The sequence below is a fragment of the Ciconia boyciana genome, chromosome 2 (genome assembly GCF_034638445.1).
Source record: "Ciconia boyciana chromosome 2, ASM3463844v1, whole genome shotgun sequence".
In the NCBI taxonomy this organism is placed as follows: Eukaryota; Metazoa; Chordata; class Aves; order Ciconiiformes; family Ciconiidae; genus Ciconia; species Ciconia boyciana.
In genome coordinates this window covers 121,616,335-121,639,416 of record NC_132935.1, presented here as the reverse complement: position 1 = coordinate 121,639,416, position 23,082 = coordinate 121,616,335, and the positions used below count along the sequence as shown (strand labels likewise).

At 42.8% G+C, this 23,082-nt stretch overlaps 1 protein-coding gene across 1 annotated transcript in view; it reads left to right on the top strand.

Annotated features, from left to right (window-relative positions):
- SH3BP5 (SH3 domain binding protein 5) overlaps window positions 1–23,082 on the top strand; it is a 54,144-nt gene that overhangs the window by 19,097 nt on the left and 11,965 nt on the right. Inside the window, exons 4-5 of the mRNA XM_072853868.1 lie at window positions 14,357–14,521; window positions 22,503–22,633. Of these exons, the coding sequence (XP_072709969.1) occupies window positions 14,357–14,521; window positions 22,503–22,633 (296 nt within the window). The remainder of the gene's footprint in view (window positions 1–14,356; window positions 14,522–22,502; window positions 22,634–23,082) is intronic.

The following is a 23,082-nucleotide window of genomic DNA, read 5'->3' as shown; positions in this document are numbered from 1 at the left end:
GGCAACTTGCCATGGAGCTAGTAAAAAGCAAAATTATTGGCACAGTTACAGTGGAACAACCAACTGACCTTGCCTGGCTGAAGGATTGTTTCTGGTTAACTGTTTAGTTTTTTGGTTTCTATCTGGTGGATTCACATTTTCAAAGCAAGGATACAGGAACTTGAAAATTGACTTTGACAAACCTTCTATAAATCCTTCCAACTGTTTAGGAAAAAACCCAAACACCCAGAATGCTTGACTGCTTTCCATGGCTACAGTTCAGTGCTGTGTTTTCATTGGTAAGTAATGATCATCTGTGCAGCACTGCTGCTAATGGACTGTTAATTCTGGTCTCGCAGTTTATTGTCTTGCACATGGAGAAAGCAGTAGAAAACGATGTGTGCAAAGGTGTCCCTTTTATCAAATGGGAACAACTCCTGTCACTGTGGGGTCAGTAGCTGCCATAGGCTCCTAAGAGTATTTCCACCCATGTTTGTGGTGGTGGAGCCAGCAGAAGGTATTTTGTATGGACATTGCTCCTCTGGCCATTCGCAATAATCAGTCTAGGCTGGCGATATAGGTTATGCTATTTGTGGTCTGCCTATGCTGATAATTTGTCCTTTTAATTGAAGTTGCTGTATTGCAGCTGCCCTGGTGGCTCCTGGGGCACTTCACAGTGTGAGGATAGAGGAGGTAACGATTTCTGGTTTAGGAAGGTGGGGTGAATGGTGTGAGAAGTGACTTGCTCCCCAGGTATGTAAATCAATCATACAGAAATGGCTGTGATTTTGTTTTTGGATTACTTAGGCTGGTGGGGTGGAGCGGCCACTCAGAGGTCCCTTCCTGAACTGGGACTTACCTGTTGGTGGTCGAGAAACTTGTCTGTGGGGTGGAGACTGACATGATGGCCTCGATTAGTACTGGGGCATGCCAGTCACAGGAGGGAGGGAGGCAGGCAGGCAGCACAAGCCTTGCCTGGGAAGAGATAGCTGGGGTGCTCCGAAGGGAAACGAGACATGGAAGTTGCCATGTGGGCAATCGGGGAGCTCAGCGCTGTAAAGATGGTAAGGAGGTGAAACATAGGTGAGCTGTGCAAGACGTGGTGCCTGAAAGGGTGAACCATGGAGGCTGCAGGTTGTACCTGATGGCCTAAGAAGTTCTGTGTGTCCTTTTTCCCTTTCTGCTCCCTGTGGACCTGCTCTAGACCTGAACCCCTTCTTCCCACTAACTCTTTCATGTTGTTTTGTTACGAAACACATCATTAAATCTTGGGGAAACCATGTCGATGTGACGTCAGTCCTCTTGTGAAACGTGGAGTTCCCATTGCTGTGATCCCAAGGGGTGTTCTCAGTATATTCATCTCCCTTTCCACGTGGTGCATGGCTGGCTGTGGGGCCAGGCACCCGTCTGAAGAGGAAATAAGCCAAGCAAGGGAATCTGACATTAGTAATTTTATTATTGAGGGTGAGGAGTCACTTCCTGGACTTTCACCAGGGAATCCACCGAGTTTCATAAACTTTTATTTCTAAAGGAATATGCACTTTGGGTTAAGTAAAGAAAATGTTTTGCCACACTCAAATTTTGATGGAGTGCCTCTTGCGCTCTCTTGTCATGTTTGCACAGTTGTGACTGAAATCCTGGGAGTAGCATGTAGGATTCACTACCCTGCATTCAGGTATGTATGGCTCAGTGTTTCACTGCTGCCATACATGGAGCAGTGAAATGATGGAGCTTGTGCTCGGTGTGTTTAGTTTGCTCCACTTGAATGCTTAAAACCTGAAAACTGCATTTCAAGTCTTGCATTATGATTCTGTTGCATTTTTCTTCAGGCCGAAGTTGTGATGATGCCTAGGAAGCAGGGAGCTCAGGGGGACTTACCTGGGTCAACCACCTGGGTTTTGCCTGGCTGATTTATTAGCGCTGTTATTTGAGGCCTTAAAGTTTAAGTAAATAATTCTACATTTGTGTTCTGGCTCTGTAGTCTGGTTGAGCAGCATGATATTCGAGTGTCTCAAACTACATGTCCTTAAACTGCTGAGAAGATAACGGATGTTGCCTGGTCGGATTTGGAAAGTTACGCCAAAGATCTGATCTGTGAAGGAAAGCTCCTGAATGTGTCTTCCCATCAACCCTGCTAATGCAGGATAGTAGGTCAGCGTGACTACCCTCTTAATCCTGAGCAGCTGGAAATCTGCCTCGTGTTTGGGAACACTAACAGCTGCTACTTCACAGATGAACTGAAAAAAAATCCTTACCTGATTCATATTTAGTGCTCTGTTACTTATATTTCCTGCAGACTAGGTGGCATCTGTAGCAAAACCATCTGCAAATACTATATTCTTGGCACCTTTGGATAGTAGGAACTAATTTTTAGCCACTTGGTTGTTGAAATAACCTGTATCGATAAATTCTGTGCATATATGTGCCCCCTCTAAAAGTTAGACCTCCTGTGTCTATCTGTGCTTTCTATGTGTCAGTGAATGGGTCTAGTTATTTTGGGTTGGTATTTATACAGCCTACACTTTCATTTTATGTGAGCACTACTCTGTTGATGGATGATGAGTTTTTGTATAACCTATTGATGCAAAAACTGTAATTGGTCTTCTCATCATTAGTAGAAGATGTGCCTTGGAGGGCTCCATTATTTAGATTTGTTAGCTGTGCACTGTAAATTAGAGGTTCTTCCCTCTTCTGCTTTTCTTTCCAGATGTAGAAGAAAATACTGTTTTCATCCAAGTGTTTTGAAGAATTTATCTTCTTTTTTTTTTTTTTGGTGTCTTTCTCCTACCCCACAAAGCATCCATCAGTTCTTATCTATTCTGGATGGCAGCAATACAAAGCCAGCTAGCTGTTCAACCTCCTCTCCGGTAATTGTCAACAATGCAATAACCTAATTATTTTCCCTACCCTTCAATAATGTTTTTTCTTGTTCTTTTTCTGTTGTGAAATACTAGAAGTGTTGGGCAAGGTCTGAAATATTGGAATACTGGGGTAAATTGGTGTAGAAATGCCCTCCGTTTCTTGGAGTAACAAGGAGAGGGCTAGGGCAGGAAAGTTTTGGGTTTTTTTTGTTACAGGTCAGTTGATTTAGGCAGAAAGAAGTGATACAGGTGATCTGGCTATTATGCTCAGCCACAGATGCAGTGGCAGATGCTGGAACTGGTGGGAACGTGTAAGCAGTTCTCAAAGGGTGCTGGGATGTGAAAATAGAGATGAATTCCTTTTTCCTCTGCTGTTGTCTGAAGATTTGATTAGCATAATTTTTGCATCCTCTTCAATTTGGAAAAACCCAAGAGATTTAGATTGTGGGTTCCTTTGCATAGCTGTAGCACTTTGCATAGCTGTTTCCAAAAGGCAAATCTACAGCACTTGAAAAAACGGTAATTTAAAGGAAAGATTGTCTGTCTTTGTTCTCTCTTACTGTTTCCCCTCCCAGTCTTTTTCTGGCCACTAGTACAGGCTATTTCAAGAGATTGTAAGCCACAGACAGGATCATCTGTTAAAAATAGTAGCTGGCATTTGAGCCTGGGTGACTTGAGGTCAGGGTGATATCCTATGTACCTGTTTTGCATGGTAATTACTCAGGGATGACTGCTGAAGGCAGCACAAATCTTGCAACTTTGGGGAAGTTGTTCAGCCACCCCAATCTTTATTGTGTACAGTGGTCTAAATAGGTGGGAGTTTATTATGAAATGATAAATGCTCATGTGAGGGGCTGCTGCCAAAAAAAATCTGATATGGATGTTGATTACTGCCTTCTGGGTGTGTTTTGTTCTGTGTCTTCTAGTAAAACAGTATGAATTTATGAGCTCTTGTCTGTTCTTGCTGGAAAATATTACCTGAGGAGTCTTAATTTCTCTGTGTGGGATCGGCTCTGCATTGACTCAGTTTCTGTAAGAAAAGTCTCTCTTAATTGCAGCAAACTTGCAGTTCTACTGTTAGAAGATAAATTTCACTGCCAGGATGTGGAAGTAATGTCAGTCTTTTTTAGTTGTGTCTGCTTCTGATATTTGTTTTTTCACTTAGTAAAGGGTGCTAATGGTTTGTTCTTAAAGGAGGATTTTACTGCTGTGCAGTGAACTTGAAATTTTGTCTGTTCCTGCTGCTACCTAGACCTTTTCCTCCAAGGAATGGACTTAGCCCTTCATTTGTCCAGGACACCACCTCCAATGTTTTCCTTTAAGCGAAGCAAGCCTGTTATTCACACATGCCATGGAGACATGTATAATTCCATGAGGAAAAATTTCAAAGGGTCAATAGATTAATTATCTTCAACAGCTCCCGTAGGAAAATGACTATCTCAAAAGTAGCTGTGAGCATGCTGTCAAAGATGTACGAGGTCAGCCTGGGCCTTTCTTCCAGAGCATGTCCCTGCTATTGAGGATGGGCAGTTGCTGGTGGGTGTGAGGCTTTCTGGGGACTGGGAGAACATGTCCAGCACAGCCCGTCACCCAGGTGAAACTCCTACCCATGCGCCTTTTCTTTGCTTATGTTGGTATCCATGCATGCATAAGATGTGCTTTCAGAACCAGCCTGCCATTTCCTTGCCAACCCTCTGGAAACTTCTGCGAACAAACATTTGCTGTTTTGGTGGCAATTAGGTGAGATAATGATCTGGTGTTTCTCCTGAATGTATCTGTTGCATCTGTATGTGCTGAACGTTTATTATCTTGGATAATCAGCAAAATCCACTAAGGCAGGCTGTGTAAATCTTGCAGCATGTATTTGTGGGAGTTTGTTCCTGGCTTCTATATTTGATTTCAGCAAAGGAGGCTGCTGCCAGGGGCAGGTGAGCATGCAGAGCCTCTGTAAACCTAGAAACCAGCTGTAAACCCTAGACTGGCTGAGTCACTGCCTAAGCCCTGAGAATGCAGGTGCATATTGGGGGGGAGGGTTATCTTGACATTTTTCTCTATTAATAAGATATTTTACCTTGGAGAGAAAAACCTGGACATATTCTGTGATCCCCTCTTCCAGAAGGCAGCAGCTTTATAATTTTGGCCACAAACAAGTGCACAACTAACAAGCAGATGGCAGTGAGTGCCCAAGAAGGCTGTGTCTGGATGGTATAAGGATGAACAACTTGTCATATTCTGGTGCTATAGACTCATTAATTAGTGTGAGTAACTCCAAGCAGACCAGCGTCTCGCAACAACCTCATGAAAAATGAGAGAGGGCCAAAAGGCTTGGTGTAGTAACTCCCATACAATCTCAGTGCCCAAATGAGCATCGCCTCCCTACTCCTGTGAGGCAAGGAGCTAGATTGATTAAAAACAGCGAGGAGTCCAGTAGGTTTCAAATGACTGAGTGCACAGTGGCGATGATTGGCTCAGAGATGATATTCTTGCCCTCGTTTCACAAGGTCCTAGTGTACAGCCTAGGTGGGAGCCACCAGAGAACAAAGAAGGGCTGGCAGCTGATTGTTCAGTCCAGTCCAGGATTGGTTTAACAGCGTTTAAGGAAACTGTGTGTTTAGATATTTTCTTTCTCATTTCCTTCCATAGCTCCTAAAGAAGGGAGGTGGGAATCTGTGTTTGAAGAGACCAACTGTCTGTATGCTGGTAACAGAAGTAGCTAATGAAGTGAGCTGCTGGTTGTGCCCTGAACTTTTTGTCTCTTGGAATATGGCTTGTGATCCTGTCTTAAGGGAGTTACACATATCGCCTAACTTTAGCACAGAGCTAGATGTCTCTGAGAACATGCTTTGTAGGTCTACTCTGATTTCCTGGGCCTTTTTAGAGACTACAGGTTTACCAGAAAATAAAACAGAGACAGGAGTCAGGTCAGTTCTATAACAATTAAGCTGTTAGAAAAGGAGGGGTGGATGCATGGATGGGACCAAAAAACCCAGCACAAGAACAAGATACCTGATTAAAAGCAGAGACTAAGGGACAGCTGGTCATTGTATTCCACAGGCATTTCATTAGTTATGCAGTAGGGAGGAAATGGTTTGTGTTCCAAAAAGCTCTAGCAAGGCTTATTTTCACCTTCTCCTCCCCTTTGTCTTCTCCACCCAAATAAAAATCTTCAAATCTGCTTTTGAAAAAGCAGATTTTAACCTGTGTACAATTTTATAGCTTTTCAATAAACAGCTTAAAGAATACAAGGGTGTTTCGGACTCTTGAGAGATTGTATTTTCTGTCAGTAACGCAAACAATCATCACAGATTAATATCTAGCTCACAAAAAGCCTCATAGATCTGCCAAAATGAGATCACTCCCAAGGCTTTGGATTTTATAAGTTGTTTATAAGCATCTGTACATGGCCTATAGCAAGAAGGGGTTTCTGTTTTTTACTACCTCTCAGTTCTGGTTTGGCCTGGAGTTTTTAGTTTGTAGGGAGAGGGGAAAGGAAGGTCATGGTCCTTAAAGAAAGCAAACAAAACTCCCACCCCCTCAACTGCATCACTATTCTGATTATTCAAGAAAATAAATGCATGGGTCTAAGAATCTAGGAGAATGTTCAGCATCACTGCAAATTTTTTGCAACTATGTTTTTTGCTTTCTGATAAACTGTAACAAAAATGGTGGTATCTGATAGAAATGCTGGTTGTACAGGTCCTCTGGAGGTCATCCTATCCAACCTCCTGCTCAAAGCAGAACTGTCACCATTGCTGGATTGCATCAACCGTGGCTTTGCCAAGTCTTAAAAACCTCCAGAGATGGAGATTTGTAACCTTTCTGGGTAACCTGAGGGTCACACTGCCCTCCTGGTAGGAAAGATTTTTTTAATGTGCAACCTGAACTTCCAAGCTGCTGTCTGTGGCTGTTGCTCCATGTTATACCATCCAATACTGCTGAGAAGCATTCGTTCAGCTCTGTCATTTTTGCAGCTCCCCTTCAAATTTTAGCTGGCAGCCAATTAGATTACTACTTAGTCTCCTCGTTGCTAGACTAAAAAAGCTGACATCCCTCAGCACTGCGTGTGGGAGTCATTGAGGCCTCTGGACCCTGTCTTGACATCCCTCTTGAACTGGGGGGCCTGGATGTAGTATTCAGTGTGCAACCTCACCAGCACTGAGTTGGGAGGAACGATAGCTTCCCATGACTGGCCAGCCATGGCCCTCTTAACATAGCCTAGGACATGGTTTGCCTTACTTGCAACAAGGGTGCACCTTTTCAGCTTTTTTCAGCCTGGCACCCGTTGTAATGCGCAGGTCCTTTTTGGCAGGGCTGAACTTCCCATCTGTGCTGATCATGGAATTATTCCGCCCCAGGTGCAGGGCTCCACACTTCTCCTTGTTGAACCTTGTGAGGTTTCTCTTGGCCCAGTTGAGTTTCACAAGGTCCATCTGGGTTGAGGTTCTGCCATTTGGTTTTCAACCACCTCCTCTAACTTAGTATCATCTGCAGATTTGCCGGGGGTGCAGCTGTGCCGGCATCAAGATTGTTGTTAGGATGTTGAGCATTATGGGCCCTTGTGTTGATGTCCGGGCTGCTGCTCTTGTTACTGGCTGCCAGCTGCATTGAAACAGGTTGAGGAAAACTGGAGCCAAAATAGCAGCACTCAGTGGCTAGTTACTGTGAGTGCCATAGCAAGTGCCTACTGCATTCACCTTGTAGGCTTCCAAATTACTGAACCCACTGCAGTGGTGGGCAAGATAGGTATGCTGTGGTCAAGGAGTGATGATCCTGCTGTCCTCATCCCTGCCAAAGCTTGCGCAGGATGCTGCAGTGCAGTCACCATGATCAGAGTGATCCCTGAAGACAAGCAGTGCTACGGCAACTCTGGTGGAGGAAAGTTCCTGTTTTAAAACACGTTCCCTGTTGTGCTTTACACAGCAAATTAACCGTGGGATGTTGTTAAATGAATGAGAGGGGGTCAGAATGGAAACATCTGAAACTCGCTTCCCTCTGAAGAGTGTGACTGGAAGCCAGTTAATGATTATCTATTTGGTAGTAAGCAAGTAAGTGTTTGCCTGTAGCAATTAAACTATTGTTTTAAGGATTAATGAATGGAAGAGACATTGGTTTCACATTAACAAACAAGCGCCTTTTAGAGCAAAGGCCTTGGGCCAGCACGTGATGTGCCAGTGCCTTGTTCTGAGCAGCAGCTGTGTGTTCCCTTCATGCTCCAGCTTACAGCGATTTTTATAAACAGAGATTGTTCATGCCTTCTATTGGCAATAGCGCAGAGATGCTGAAAGAAAGTGGATGTCAAGACCTTGGCAGCACAATATGAGACAGGTTCACCTGGCTAAATGAGAAGCCAATTTTTTAAATATCTGAAAATAACTGATCTTTGCTGACTCTCATTTCTAATGGGAAATTTGCTGGTTGTGTTAGTGATGCACTTTTCATGAATTTACCAGCACTTGTGGTCTGGTCCTCTGGTGAGGGAGACTGGCCAGGGGGAGAAATTCTGTAGCAGACTTGGCCCCACAAAATGTACCCTCTGCACCTATTTCGGGCAACCTGACTTGGCCGTTAGTTGCGTGCACGTGTGCTCGTGGGTCAGAGGCTGGGCAGTGTCTACCAAGGTGTATTAGATGTCAGCTAACCTCAGAGGAATGCTATAGCTGTGTTGCACCGTATTTTGGTGTCAGTGATGTTGTGCAGTCCCGTATAACTAGGTAGGCAAAAACAAAAATTGGAGATTAGATGAAAAGAGGAAGAGGAGTATATGTCTTCATTGATGTTTAACGCAGAAGATTCAAGCTATGTGTGGTAGGGTGGGAAAAATCCTCTATTAGGTCAGCCGGGCAAGGGTTCTGACTACAAAGGGGGATTGGGACAATAAAAGCTATGTGGACTAAACAGAAAATTGTATTTCATAATTAAAGAGTACAGGGTTTTCTGCTTTGAAAGTGGACAAGCAGATGTGTCTGCTGGCCTGAAAATCTGTCTGTATGCTGCTGCCAATTCCAGAAGAATGACTGCATTTTAAAAAGTGCTGGGTTTTGTTTTCTTCTATTAGCTTGCCATGGCCTGGCTTTTTTGTTTTCATCACTACCTTTAGCTAACAACATAATCCAGCTGTTGTGCATGGTTCCCTTCTGTGCAAGGCCCTGTGTAGACTAAGCAGAGGATTGCCCGTGAGGGTGCAGCTTTTATCCCTCCAAAAGGGATTTGTCAGGACTGAGCTCCTTTCAGCAATACATTAGTAGCTTGCAATTATGAACCCTGTCAGTGCCCGTTTAATTTTACATAATTTTTTATTTTAAAGGTTGACATATTTTATATTGTAGTTCTCCATTTGCTTCTGTGAGTGCTGCTACTGGATATCACCTCTGAGTCTTTGGGAGCTGGCTGGGAAGTTCAGGGCTGTGCATACTGGAGCCAGGGAGATGAGCGGCGGATGAGCTGGTGAGAGGAGATCACCTGTGCAGAAGAGCACAGGGTGGATAGTGGCAAAGAGAAAGCTCTCGGCCATGAGGAGAGGTAGAGAGGAAGGGGCTGAGTGGGCAGAGCAGGACTCTTGGGCATCCTGCTTGTTGTAGGGAAGGGATTTACTGTTGTGGGAGACTTGTTTGTAGCAGGTTGCTTGTAGAGTACTGAGTTGCAGGGGAGGGATGAATGCAGCACCAGAAAGAGTTGGTGCTCTGTGTGGATGGCATGTGACAGACAACGGTGGGATTCTCCTTAGCTGAGATCTGTGGCTGCTTAATTGCATTTCTTAGGGGGCCCCATTTTATATTTTACGCTAATAGGGGAAGGGTCTGCAGTGGTGAAGACGTTCAGTTGCGTTTCCTGGCAGAAAGCACTGATGATGAGGCACAACAAGCTCCCAGCCACTGTGGCAGCGGGAGCTGGGGCACAGGTTCCCCAGTTCCCAAGGTGTCAAGGCTTTCTTGTTTTCAATAAGGGGTTTCACTGGCCTAGCTCCTTCTGACTTTTTTGGAAGAGATGCTCACTTTTATATCAGGTAGAGTCCATCAAGCACTAGCGATATGGGTGACAGGCAGAAAGCTGACATCCCACTTGCCTCCGATCTCCCTCGGAGATTTTTGTCCTCATCTCTAGTACATTTTCCCTCGTGCTACCCTAGGACTAAACCTCTCTTAACTCGAACACCAGTTTGTGTTTGAAAGCAAAATAACCTAGTTTTCAGACATTCATTTGAATTTTGAATTTTTGTCTTTTGAGAGAAACAGCCACTGTCTAAAATGATTAAGTTCATATGCAATGTCAGGAGGTTGGATAGAGACGTGAGCTCCTGTTGTTCTCAATGGTTTTAAAAGCACATGAAGAACATGGCTACTCTCTCTTCCATCAAACTGAGTGACCGGCAGGCTTGAGACTGAGAGCGTGAGAGCAATCTGTCGGTGATGGTGCAGAACAACTTGTATGTGCTGGAGGGAGTTTTAAATGAAGGCAAATTATTGAGTAACTGTACTAGCTAAAAAGTGTTTGAGTATCCTTTTTCACATTGTCAAAACCGCAAACCTGTTGATGTTTCTCTAATGACTAATGTATCATTCTTTACCCTAGCATTTGGCTTTTTTCTTTCCCAGGTTTTCAGTAAGTTGCTTAAAATAAAAGACTATAGACTGACTTCAGATAACTGTTGAAGCCAAATTGCTATTTGGACTAACTCTTTTGCTTAAACAAAACAGCATTTTGTGTTCCAAAACAGTATTTCCAAACTGCCATTGCAGAGCAGCATTCAATAAATACAGCTGGGAGAGAGTATTTAAGTACAGTTTTGTTTCAGTTTTCCATTTGCCCACGCGGTTACGGGGCATGAAGCTGAACATGGACAGAGTTATGGGTCTGCCTGTTAACAGCTTCAGCTCTCAGTGTCCTACAGGTCCAGGTGCAAGCAGAAATCTAGATGAATTCTAAACTTAGCTTCTGGTTTTCTTATCATAAAGAACATTTTCCTGCTGTGCAGCCAATTGTGCTTTAAAGGCTTCATCAGAAGAGCTACTAGTACTGCAAGCTACCACTAAATGTTGTTTTCTGTGGGGATTTAGTAACTCAGCTCCTAATGCTCTGCAAACTTTTTGCTGGCTTAGATGTGTTGATCTCTGACCCAGGTATCTGTGCCAACAGAAACTTTCAAGTGCTGATGCAGTTACAGTGAGAAAACTGTACTTCTCCTGTGCTCGTGTTGCCCCTGGGATCTGGTTTTACTAGAGTTTCGAAAGCAGTTACTTGCTGGTGCGGTTCTGCCTGTGCTAGGAATGGGTTGCCAGTCTGTTTTCCTGTGTTTGTAAGTTGTTTCTTGTGTGGGCAGGCCCGCTCCTGCAGCAGGGCAGCCATGGAGCTGAAGTCTTCACTGGAGCTAGGCTTTGACGGCCTTATTGCCTGGAAGTTATTGGGACCTGGGTCCCCCTCATAGGGTCTTCCATGAAAATCAGTCCTGCTCTTCCTCCCAGCATCCTCAGCACTGTTCTGCAGTACTTGGTGCAGGCTGTTACTGGAGGCTTGCATTTTATTTCACTTTTTAAAATTCCATCTCAAACTATTTTTATGGAAAACTTTTTGCCTTTATTTGCATTGATCCGTTTACTAGCATAGGTCAAACTTACTGGAAGAAAAAAAAAGTTGTGAATTTTCGGAGAATTCAGCAGAGGATATCTTGGAGACTAAGATTCAGGCTTCTTGCTCTGTCCTTTGTTGGGAGCTTAGGTTGAGCCTCATTTAAAGATCCTCAGATGGCTTTCCTGTGCTTGGTGGGTACCATGGTTTAGGTTAGTGGCTAAATTAAAATATTCTTTAGTCAGGCTTATTCTGAATTTATAAACTGTGTTAATACGTTTGAAACAGGTAGCTGGTGACTGGGATGGTGAGGAGATGTAACGTGTGGGGTTTTTTCTTAGACTTTCTAAGAGACTGTATTAATGATGAATTTACACCAGGATGCAGTTCATCCACTAATATTGATCCAAAGCTCTGTGCTGCTTTGGGATGTGCAGTCCTGCATGGAAATGAACACTTTAATGCCCTGGCTCTTCACGAAGGCTTTAGGCAGGGTGGTGTGGTGTAAGCCGCCTGAAAGCAGCAAAGGGCATGGTTAGATGAATTTCTCTTCTGTGGAAAACACCAGCAGCCACTTCAGAAGGAAGTGCATCAAGGACCCTGGTTGGAAGGAAATTACTGCACTGATTGTGATGACTTTGATTTCCCTCCCCAGCTAGTAGCTGAAGGACCTCTGACACCTAACTCCTATTTTTCCACGGTCACTTTGGGGTGAAGTACGTCTCTGTGTGATAGGGGGAAGGAAGTAAGAAGAGCTTGCTGCTATTTCAGGACGTTGTGAGGGAAACATAGTGTGCTTTATTTCCTTTTGAGACTTGTGTTTAAATCAGGAGTCTGTCTTCCCTGCCACAGGGCAGGGAGGGAAAGGTTTTTTCCATTACCTTTACAAATAACTGTGGTGTCTCAAGTGTGAATGTATTTGATGCAGCTGGTGTTGAGGAGGTGTAGCCAGCTGTTTGCTGGAGAAATGCACCATTGTTCTACTTATTTCCCATTTTGTATCAGGGATTTTTAGCCACTTCCCAAATGACCACCGTTTCTTCACACTAAAACCTCTTCCTTTATTCATAAGACTTCATCTTCCTCAATTTAATATTCTGTATGTCAGAGTCCTTTCGCCTGTTTCAGCCTCAGACTCCTTCCCTGTATATCATGACATGTAAAGTCTTATTCATGATTTTGTTCTGTCAGTCATGTCTGGTCAAAGACATTTCCCATAGGTATAAACCGGGTAATTCTAGTTTATTTTTTTAAAAAAATCATTGAAGTGTAAACGAAAACTGTCTTCACAGTGCTGGATGTTCAATTAATTGAATGTGAAGCTTGCATTTGAAGGGTGGTGCTTCAGTGCAAAACAGCTCAAAAATGCTACTTTAAATAGAAATTTATGAAATATATAATGTAGAAAAGTCCAGGTAAAGATTTTACTTTTGAGCTAAACAAGGTATTTGTGTGTCAACCTCAAAAGGGCTCTAGATCAGTAAAGTGCTGATATAGTTAAGAGACAGCAAATAACACAAAAGCTTCAGAAATTAAAATTTTCTGATGAACTAAAACAATGTGAAACCTGCATGTTTGAAAGCCTGTTAACATTGCTAGTTATTCAGTGATAACTATAAAAAGAGGGGACATCTCTATATTATTAGGGGAAAAAAAACCAACAAACCAACCAAAACCCAGCCAACACCACTAATTTGTTTACTGATATTCTTTGTCTATTCATTGTAGAGTCACCTATTTTGAACATTTAAGACTTCTCACTGGTACTAAACCGCAACACGGCACACTGTTGAACTCTGTGATGACTTTTGTCACCACAGTACTACTGAAACCTGCAGTATGACTGGCATTATCTCTGCTTTATTGGCTGCTCTCCCTTTTTGGGCTGAATAGGCGAGGGCTTGCTGCTGCATTAGGGACCCTGGAGGGCTGGCGCTCGGCTGTGAAAAATGGAGGTGGCTCCAGCCTGCAAGATGGGATGTGAGCATTTTACTTGAGGACTGTTGAGAGTGGGATTTGGATATCGTGAGAGCCTCGTTAAAACCTTCAGGAGCGATGAAGGTGGTCTGTAAATGCAATGTCTCAGAGAATTTTTTTTGGTCCAGAATAAGAGAGATCACAGCTCATTGATTAGATGGCTTCTAAGCTGTGCTTGCTTTGCTGGGAAGGTTGTATATTGTTTTGGAGGGGTCTTTACTCTCACAGCAAGAACCATATAGTTAATCAGAAGACTCTGTTCTCCCCTGCTTCCATGAGGACACTTGAAAGTGCTTCTTTCAAGCTCAGACTTCGTGTTATTTTGCTGAAAAGAAGCAGCAGTTTCCAAAGGACATAGCAGGGCCTCTCTCTCTGTGTTTCACATGCATTGCAAATTTCCTTGGTTACCTTCCTGTCGGTGTACTGGGGAATTGCTGCACCAGTTGTGTCCCAGCAATAGCAAAGTAGAAGAACGTCCAAAGAATTAGCAGCCACCTTCTCAGAAAACTTGTTTATGCTTTATAGCAACGTAATACTTCCAAAACATTTCTGCAGCGTGATTAATGGTGCACCAGATAAAAATCCAGCCTGACTAAACTCAAGGAGTGCCATTCTCGATGTGTTCTTGACATGCTCCAAGTTTGCTATTGTATTTTCTTTTGTTTTGTTTCTCAGTGACTTAAACCTACATCATAAGGTATTTATCTCTCAGCCAGGTGCTTTTTTGTAGGCCATCAGCTGTGTGTTTTTTGATTATGAACACCATGAGACAGTTCTTTGCAAATTACCTGTTTGGGTGGGAACTGCTGTCTCAGCAGTACTTACTCCAGTGAGGAAATATGTGTCACTTCCAAATAAAAGGTTGGGAAACAGTAATGCTGGCGTGCTGTTTTTGAAGTCCTGGGATTAGTGTGGTAGGTCTTCTAAATGTGACTGTGAAGGTTCCTTTGTCTCTGATCCCAGCTTCTCTTTTTTAGGCACAGCTGGAAGCTCAGAGGGCGACTCAGGATTTTCAGAGGGCCACTGAAGTGCTACGTGCTGCAAAAGAGACCATTTCACTTGCTGAGCAGAGGCTACTGGAAGATGACAAACGTCAGTTTGACTCTGCCTGGCAAGAGATGCTCAACCATGCTACTCAGAGGGTAATACAAACTTGCCCCAGCATCTGTCTTTTCCATATTTTGTGTTCTCCTGTGGTGTATGAGGCTTAGTTTCTGAATGATGAAATTTTTGTATTTGTCCAGATACATGACATGTAGGAAATGAAGCTACAGAAAATTATGAAGCCGAAGGTTAAATGATTTGGGCCTTGGTCTGCTACTGGGACAACTATAGTTCTCTATCGGGCTGTGCTAGTAGCTAGTGGAGTAGCTCTCTAAAGAAAAAGAAATAACCATCTATATAATAGGGATAAACAATGTCTTAAGGCATATCTGCATTTGGAGTTATGCCAGAATAATTGCATAGGGTTGGCTATTCCTGAATACATGTGTTATGGAAACTCTTACTCTGGAAAAACAGGGACATGTTCCAATGTTAGTATAACCTGTTCTTAGTATGGAGTAAGCTGAACAAGGCACTTTGCTTCGGAAACGTGTGTTTGGATGTAGAATTACTCAAAAATGTGTGTTGCATTTTAACCTTGAACACTGCTCTATCCTGAATTAACTTTCAAGCATAGACAAGGTCTTACCTCCTTTGTAAAGTCTTTTTAAATCTACAGAAGAGATGCACTGTCTAACAGTGAAAGGCGGTATTCATTTTAGCAGCTGTCAAGAAGAATTTTCCTGTCATTTGCCGTGTTTCTCTTTTCCTGTCTGTTTAAAAAAAAAAAGGGCAGAAAGATTTTTTTTTTAACATGAAAGAACCAAAAATCGAAGTTAAAAACCTTTGTTCTGTCAAGAGTTCCCTTAATATGCCAGTGAAGCTGAACTTGCTATTCCAAATATGCTAGCATGCCATACAATGTTCGTATTGTCTTGTAGTCCTCAATGCAGTAGCTCTGTTCTGTTGCAGAAGCTTCTCAGTTATAAGAAAGCCTCTGTTTCAGAGTGAATTGTAAAAAGCAGCTGCCTGATGAAGAAACAGGGAACAAAAAGGATGTTGGCTGTGTGTAGGGGAGAGATGGAAAACCTGGTATATATTAAAAAAGAGAAAACAAACTCCAGGGTATTGTTTGTATTATTGTCCCTGTTATCATTAGGTATTTGCAGGTCTGGTAACCTCTGTGTGTTTCTGAAGGGAGCCCCACCTTTGCAGTGCATGTGCACCAGGACACCAGCAGCTGTCATTTTTCCTAGTTGTTATCCCTGTTCAATGTGAGCAAAGTCCAGAAATGCAGACACAATTTTTGATTCTCAGAATAGATAGGTGAGAAAACTGGAAGCATCTAAGGAGTTGCTTAGAGCTCCTGACTGCTAAACTGCTGAGATCTGGTGTAGAGTGATAGCAACCACATATGAGCTGGCATAATGAAAACTTGTGTTGGGGTGGGTGAGGAAAGAAATGCTAGCAATTTTGAGAGTTCAAATGGATTCCTCTTTTCCTTGGATATTTCAAGGGGATCCCTGTGTCCTTCTATAACCCTTAATCTTTCCCTGACAGTCTGCGAGAGGAGTACGCCTGAGATGGGCAAACCCATTTAAAGCAGAAGACGGCTGCTGACAGTGTTTGGTGGAGTCATGCTGGTGGTGTTGATATGTATCATCACTGAATGCAGAATATCTGCTTGTCAGAGGACTGATTCAAACCATAGTCTCTGATGGTTACAGCTGAACAGTAAATAGGAACCTTAGGTTTATTTACTGTGGTTGTAAAATCTCCTAGGCACAGACTGGATTGTATAGAGCAGCTGATGGCTCCTAGAATGGAAAGTGTGTTACCCAACTCTTCCTGGTGCTTAAAATAGTTTGGGTAAGCTCAGTTCCCAGAAAGCAGCTATCTGCACCTTTCCAGGGTACAGCAGATTTTGAAAGAGTTACATGGAAGTTTGTCTTATGACTTTTATTGGCCTTACTGGAGGTCTTAAGGCTAGGGCCAGAGCCAAGAAGGGTGAAAATGCTGTTGGAAGTCCTGCCTGAACAGACCCAGCATTCGTTTGGAGTGCTTGACTGAGTTTTATAACTTCTTTAGGAGCAGAGTGAATACAGTTTCAGTGCATACAATTAGTGAAGTGCTCAGTGAGGTAAACAGAATAATTGGGGTCTTGAGGAGCAGAAAACGTCATCATTCCGTACCAAGCTATGAAGGAAAACAGGTCGGAGGATGAGATCTCCTAGAACAAAAGTTCTGCTTGACTGCCCCAGTGTTGCTGTTAACTCAGATTGTTAACTATTAATTACATTAGAAATTACTAATGGAAAAAACTTTCTGAGGGTGAAGGCCGAGGGTTTAAAAATATAATTCCTCTACTTCCACATATAAAATCACTCTAGGAGAAAGTTTTTTGCACCCTAGTTGTTTGGATTTGCTAGCTTTTTTGCACGTATTTATAAATGACAGTTGTACTGTGGAGAGAATAATCTTGCACTGGGCCTTGTACTGCAATGAATCAAATGCAGAAAAGCACCTCTGTGCCAAATGTTAGAAGTGGTCTACTAATTAATTTGTTTCTCTATTGATAGAAATGTCAGACAAGAGTAAAGTGTTTTTATTTGCTATTCTTAGGCAGAGGTAGCAGGCTCTGTTGAATTAATCTGAAATTTGGAACAAAACCCAAGCCCTGTAGCAGCTTGGTAGCTGACAAAGAATGCAAACAGAGAGCATAAAGGAAAAGGGTAGGCAAGAGAACAAATGAGACACTTACTTTTTTAATACAGGCATGTATGGAAATACTGCCAGGTTACTTTTGCACTTGACCCAATGGATGTGGACAAATACTTGAGTCCAGAGTACCCAACAGGAAATGCTGTTTGCAGACCCTCACTGGAAGGAAATGGAGATAAGGGTTGCATGTTGTAATTGCTTTTTAATTTCTTCATAGACTGAAAAGCTATTAACTCTATTTTTAATGTGGCAGTCTAACAAGTTACTGCAAACAAGGCTTTTGTAGCCACTGATATAGAAAATCATATAAACTGATGAGAAATGGGAGAGTTACTGAAATTTTGCTTATCCTGCGTGGGCTGGAAGCATAACATGTGGAAAATGTTTTTCTTTGCGGAGCAGGCAGGACCAGCATGAATAGGTACAGGGAGTACAGGCTGTCACTCAGCAATTTTTTCACCTTGCAGTTTAAGCTATGTTTCCAAAGGAAGCTGGGTGCCTAAATAGGAGCTGGATGCCTGCCTGCCTGTGAAGGTGCAACTAATCCCTGTAAACGTATATGCTTGAGCTATGTGTTGACCACAGTGAAACACAGGACTGTGAAGTCAGGCAGCTGCTTTACCCACTTCTACTCTTAACTTGATGTGTATTTTCAGGTAAATTCCTGTGATTATTTTCTAGATGTCCATTTCTCCACAGAACTGAGATAAGTGTAATGACACTTAGGCTGGGATTTAGCTCATCAGTTTCAGGTGTCTAGAACACTACTTTGTATGTCCCAGTTACTTGCCTAAACTTCCATTATAGTCAAAGGAGGTCTGATCAATAAGTTGATGGTGTCTGGAGAACAAGTCATGTGACCAGAGGGGCAAGTTCATTGTAAGATGAATTCTCTGTTGATTATAATGGAAATGTAGTCACCTAGCTTGCATGTATAGAGGTTTGATGAGCTCTTAAGCTGCCTGGAGACAAAAAGTTAGCCATTGGCTTACCAGGTTTTTGGTAACTGCAGTTTGTCTTTAAAATTTGGAGAAAATGCTTTTGGGAAGTGGAAGTGTGTTGCCTATCTGCTAGTACCTTGAATTATAATGCTGCAGTTTGGGGTGCAGAGAGCAGGGCTATAAAAGGGCCAAAGTGTGGAGAATTTTGGAGGGATGAAGGAGAGAGATCTTCACATTTATACTCCTGTTGAAAATGATTGATACAAAATCATTCATTACAAAAGGAAAGGGCTGACAGATGTGTTACCTCAAGTTTGAGACAAGCTGGAGCAGAAAGGAAGATCCTTCATGAATTTCAAGATAAATTGTTAATTTCTAATTGCTGATGCAATCTGCAATCTTAAAAAGCTTCTGCTTTTACAGTCTTTGCTGGGATATGTTCAGTTCATAAATTCTGGCAGGGAGAAGAAATGTTTTGGCTCTTGATCATGAGACATTTTAAAAAGGAAGGGATGATGGGAGAGTGAAGAGGGAGGAGGCCTGCTCCCTCTTGGTTTAATTTGGCTTGTGAAGCTCCCTTTGATATTACACCGTGAAGTACCATCTGTCAGTGTAAAATGTGTGGGTGCTTTCGTGATGTAGAGAGAAGAGATACTTCCTGCAGATAGAAATACTTGGAGAAAAAGCGGGGAAAAGAAAAATCTGTAAAAGAAACAACAAAAATATCCACATCCTTCCCTGCCTTAATCTCTCTGTCACTTCACCCTGGAAATGCAGGGGTTAAATGCATTTGATTCTGTCCTCCTGGTTTACTGATCTTGCATTGTCTCTTACCTCTTTTATTTCTAATTCTTCCCCTAGAAGAGCCATCAACTTAATTTTTTGAGAAAGAAACAGTTGTCCAGAGTAATTCTCTGGCTTAGATGGTCAGCTTTGCTTAATTTCACTGATAAATTTTTCTTTTGCATCCGTTTTTATTACTAAAATTTTGCCTGGAGTCCATCTTTGACTGCAGATCATGCAAATCTTTTGGGGGGCAACAAAGCTACTTGTACAGACTTATTCACTGGAAATATATACTTTACACCAACCTTCCTTTCCCAGACATCTGGGTTGGAAATAGAGGGTAGGGAAGGAGAGAAGAGGAATTGATTGATACCTGTGTTGGGGTTTTTTGTTTGTTTTGTTTTCCAGTAGTTGTATCTTGTAGCCTGTGCTACGTAGGAGAATGAGTTCTGCCTAAGGACAGGTGTGGGCTACAGAAATGTCCAGTGAATGTGTGGGCATCCTAGAAGTTCACCCACTCTGGATGTTTTTGTGTTAAGAGTATGTCCTCTGCTCACCCAAGGGTATGAATGGCAGGTACAACGTAAGGAGGTGAGGTGTGTCTTGAGCAGTCTTAATTTGAAGAGGTGTCATCCTCATTTTTATCTCTGCCTTTTCCTAAGTGATGCTGTTGTATCTGTGATGGCTTAGGAACATCAACAAGGCAAGGTTGGTGGTAGAAGCACAGTGACTTTTATTAGACAAAACAGCTTGTTTGGTAACTGTAACCAAAAGCTTGTTTACAAGTCCATGTAAGACTGCTTTTTCCCCAACCGTATTATTATGTCTGATTAAAAAGTACTTCTTTCCTACACAAGCCTTGTCGGTGGTCTTCTAAGACCTTTTTAAAAGGTGAGGGGTTTCCCTAGCTGGTCTTACATTGAACCTCCCAGATGTAGAGCTGGCAGCATGGTTTACAGTCTGTTTCTGTCCACCTGCCCTGATGGACAGCTTCTCTGTTTAAAGGCTGTTTGGCTTTTGTGGAGGGGTGGGTGATATTTTTGTTTCTTCTTGTCTGAATGAAATGCTTAAATGCATGTTGGCAGGTGATGGATCTCCACAGAGATACCTCACAATCTTCCAGATATTGTCCTCAGCCTCAAGCGTGCACCTTGAGCCGCTGTCCCGGGGGAAGGGGACAGGCTGTCTCTGGCCTCTCCGCAGACTTGCGCGGGTAATGTGAGCGTGATTTCAGAATGCCCGTAGGAAAACAAGGGAATGGAGGGAGATGATTTTCCTTACATCACTGATTTCTCAAAAGGATGAAGTATGCAACCTTTTTTTATTTCTTTCCAGAAAGAGTAATGAATGTGGATATATATGGCTGGCAGCAAATTCCACACTTTGTCAGATATTTTGAGGCATTTACAATCTGTCATCCTCAAATCCCAGTTCTGTAGGGTTCAGCATTTCTGTGATGTTTGATATGAAAGATGTGCAAAATCAACATCATACTGGACACCTAACCTGCTTTACAACCCTGGTGCTGGTAGTACGTATCATGTGGTTCACCCCAGATATCAAAGTTGATGCTAATTTTGTCCCAAGAATGGATGTGAGGGATTGACATTTGATTGAGCATTGGCAAATTTCAGCTGCTCCATTATTTTGTAGCTTCCAGCGTTTTAAAATTGCAGTTTCCTTGCCATGCTACAAAGAAGGCGAACCAGCTTCTGTGTAGTCTTTGGAGACTGCATTTTAATTTAAGACACTTCCACGCTAAAACCAGCCTTGTCTGACATATTTCACTAGGGAAAGTAATTGCATCAACCTAGCTTTTGAACAGTTGTTCAAGATAAGAGGCTGCAGCTTGTTTTCAGGATGCAGGAGAAAGCCTGTTATGAATTTGATAGATTTTTTTTTTTTGACCTTTCTTCAAAAGTGGATGCCTTATTTATGTATAAAATAGTTGAAGGGAGTTGGAGTATATTATTTTATATCTAATCAAAAGAGCCTTTGGAAATCTTTTTCTGGTAGGTTAAAGTTCTGTAGCAACTTCTTTGTTTAATAATAAGTGGCGTGTGCAGATGAGCAAAACGTGGCCTCCAGTTGTGGCAGCAAGAGCTTTTAGTTGATGCTGATGCAGTTCAGCTTTGGCATGTAGCAGTATCACGCTTTCATTTAGGCATCAGAAAGGACAACATGACAGTTTTCCTGAGAGGAGCAGCACTCCAAGCAAGTCAAAGTTGGCTCTGCTCTTTTCTCTGTTCAGTTCAGCCTGAGGGCTAGGATGCTTTAAAGAAATTAGAGCTTTGTGGGTGAGGTTATTTAAAATCAACATATCTTGAATATTTTCCCTCTCTGGATCTGAGAGCTTAGATGCACTTTCTGATGGTGGGACCCAGGTGGAGCAAATTTGCTTGAAGTTGTGGAGCAGTTGGTTTCACAGCTGAGACATTGTGAAATCCAGTACTGGAGAAAATCAAGGCTTGCCATTCTTTGTATGGATGCCTTCATAGCTGCAAGAGAGGGACCCTGAAAACTGCCCGCTTTCTCCTCATTGCCAGACCAATGGAGAGGTGTCACCACTTTTCTTACCTTAAACAAATCAGTACCTCCCTGTCTGGATCTTGACTGCTAGTGCATTAAAGAAAACAAATTTTCTGACTTACGCCCCTGACATCTCAAATTTGCACAATAGAAGTACCCTGGATAGAATTACTGGCAAAACGTGACTAGGGGATACCAGCAGAGTATTTACTTTTCCTGTTGCTTTTGTAGACTCGTAATTGCTATAAAATGCCACGGCAGTGAGCATTTGTTTATCAAGCTTTGAGGAAATGATTACTTGAAAAATTTGCTAGCTTGTGTGCAGGGCTGCAGCCCGAGTGGCTGGGAGAGTGGCTGATGTGCTGGGCCTGGGGCTGCTGTGTGTTAAGCATCTGCCTGCCTAGATAGTGGGCTGGTCATCAGCATCGCTTCCCCCATCTGCATGATAGGGGTGTCAGCTCAGGGCTTGAACCTCCATGCATTTTCGGTGTTGAAACCATGATTTGAGGCTGGTCAGCTGTTTTAAGAGAGAAGCCGGCTTCCTGGCCTTCTGCAAACAGGCAGTCATTGGACACGCTGTTTTCTGGTGACTGGTGATTCAGGCTGAACTGCATTTCAGTCCTCCCACCGCTGTAGTTGGTTTTGAGCCCTTTTGAGAGTGGTAGGACTGGAGCAGGGGCTGACCAGCCTGCCGGCTCCCTGCTGGGAAAGGCAGGCTCCTCTGAGAGAAGCAGGAGGGAACAAAAACAGCGCTTTAAAGGTAACTGGGTGACTTCTGCTAGCGCTGCTCTGCTCCTGAATATCTAACTGGGTTAAAAAATGGATGATCACAGAATTTGGGGCTCTTCTGAACTTCCTGCAACAGGTATTATGCAAGAAGCTGCAACATCTCTGTCATAATTAACACAGTGTTGGCAAATCCGAGATATTGCTGCTCCTTTCGGGAAAGACTTTCAAGTAGGTTCATTGGAAGTAATTTGTTCTATACCCTCACTTTCCTCACATGAGCTGATTGGAGAGATTATGAGGATGCCGTTAATTAAAATGATAAGAAATGGATCATTGTGTCTTGCCACTCAACCTGTTTTTTCCCCTCTTGAAGGTCATGGAGGCAGAACAGACCAAAACGAGAAGTGAGTTGGTTCACAAGGAGACTGCAGCCAAATACAATGCTGCTATGGGAAGGATGAAACAACTGGAGAAGAAGCTGAAAAGAGCCATCAATAAATCAAAGTACGTTTTACATTTGGAGATGAGCTTCGTGGTGAAATTTATTTGGGGGGAAATACCTGTTCTGTGGGTTTTTTCAAACTGGTGAAAGCATGTTGCCATTTGTACCTTTCCCTTTGGGCTCCTGTCTGCATGCAACAGCCTCACAGCACAATTGGTACTGGTGTTTGTCCTTGCATTTGTGTCCTCCTAAGTGTCTTTTGAAGCACCTGACTTGATAGACTGGTGAACTAAGCATGATAACAAACCTTTTCTGGGCACATTCTTGGTCTTGTTCTAGTGCATTGAACCCTTTGGTGGCGTGCGACTTGAGAAACAGGCTCATGGGATTCACATAGATGCTGCTTACAGAGCTGCAGAGCTCTGTGCGTAGATGTTTTGCAGCTTAGGATTGTTTGCAGTTTAGTTCTTATTTTTAGTTAGGAGAGCAACAAAGCAAGTGACAGAAACCT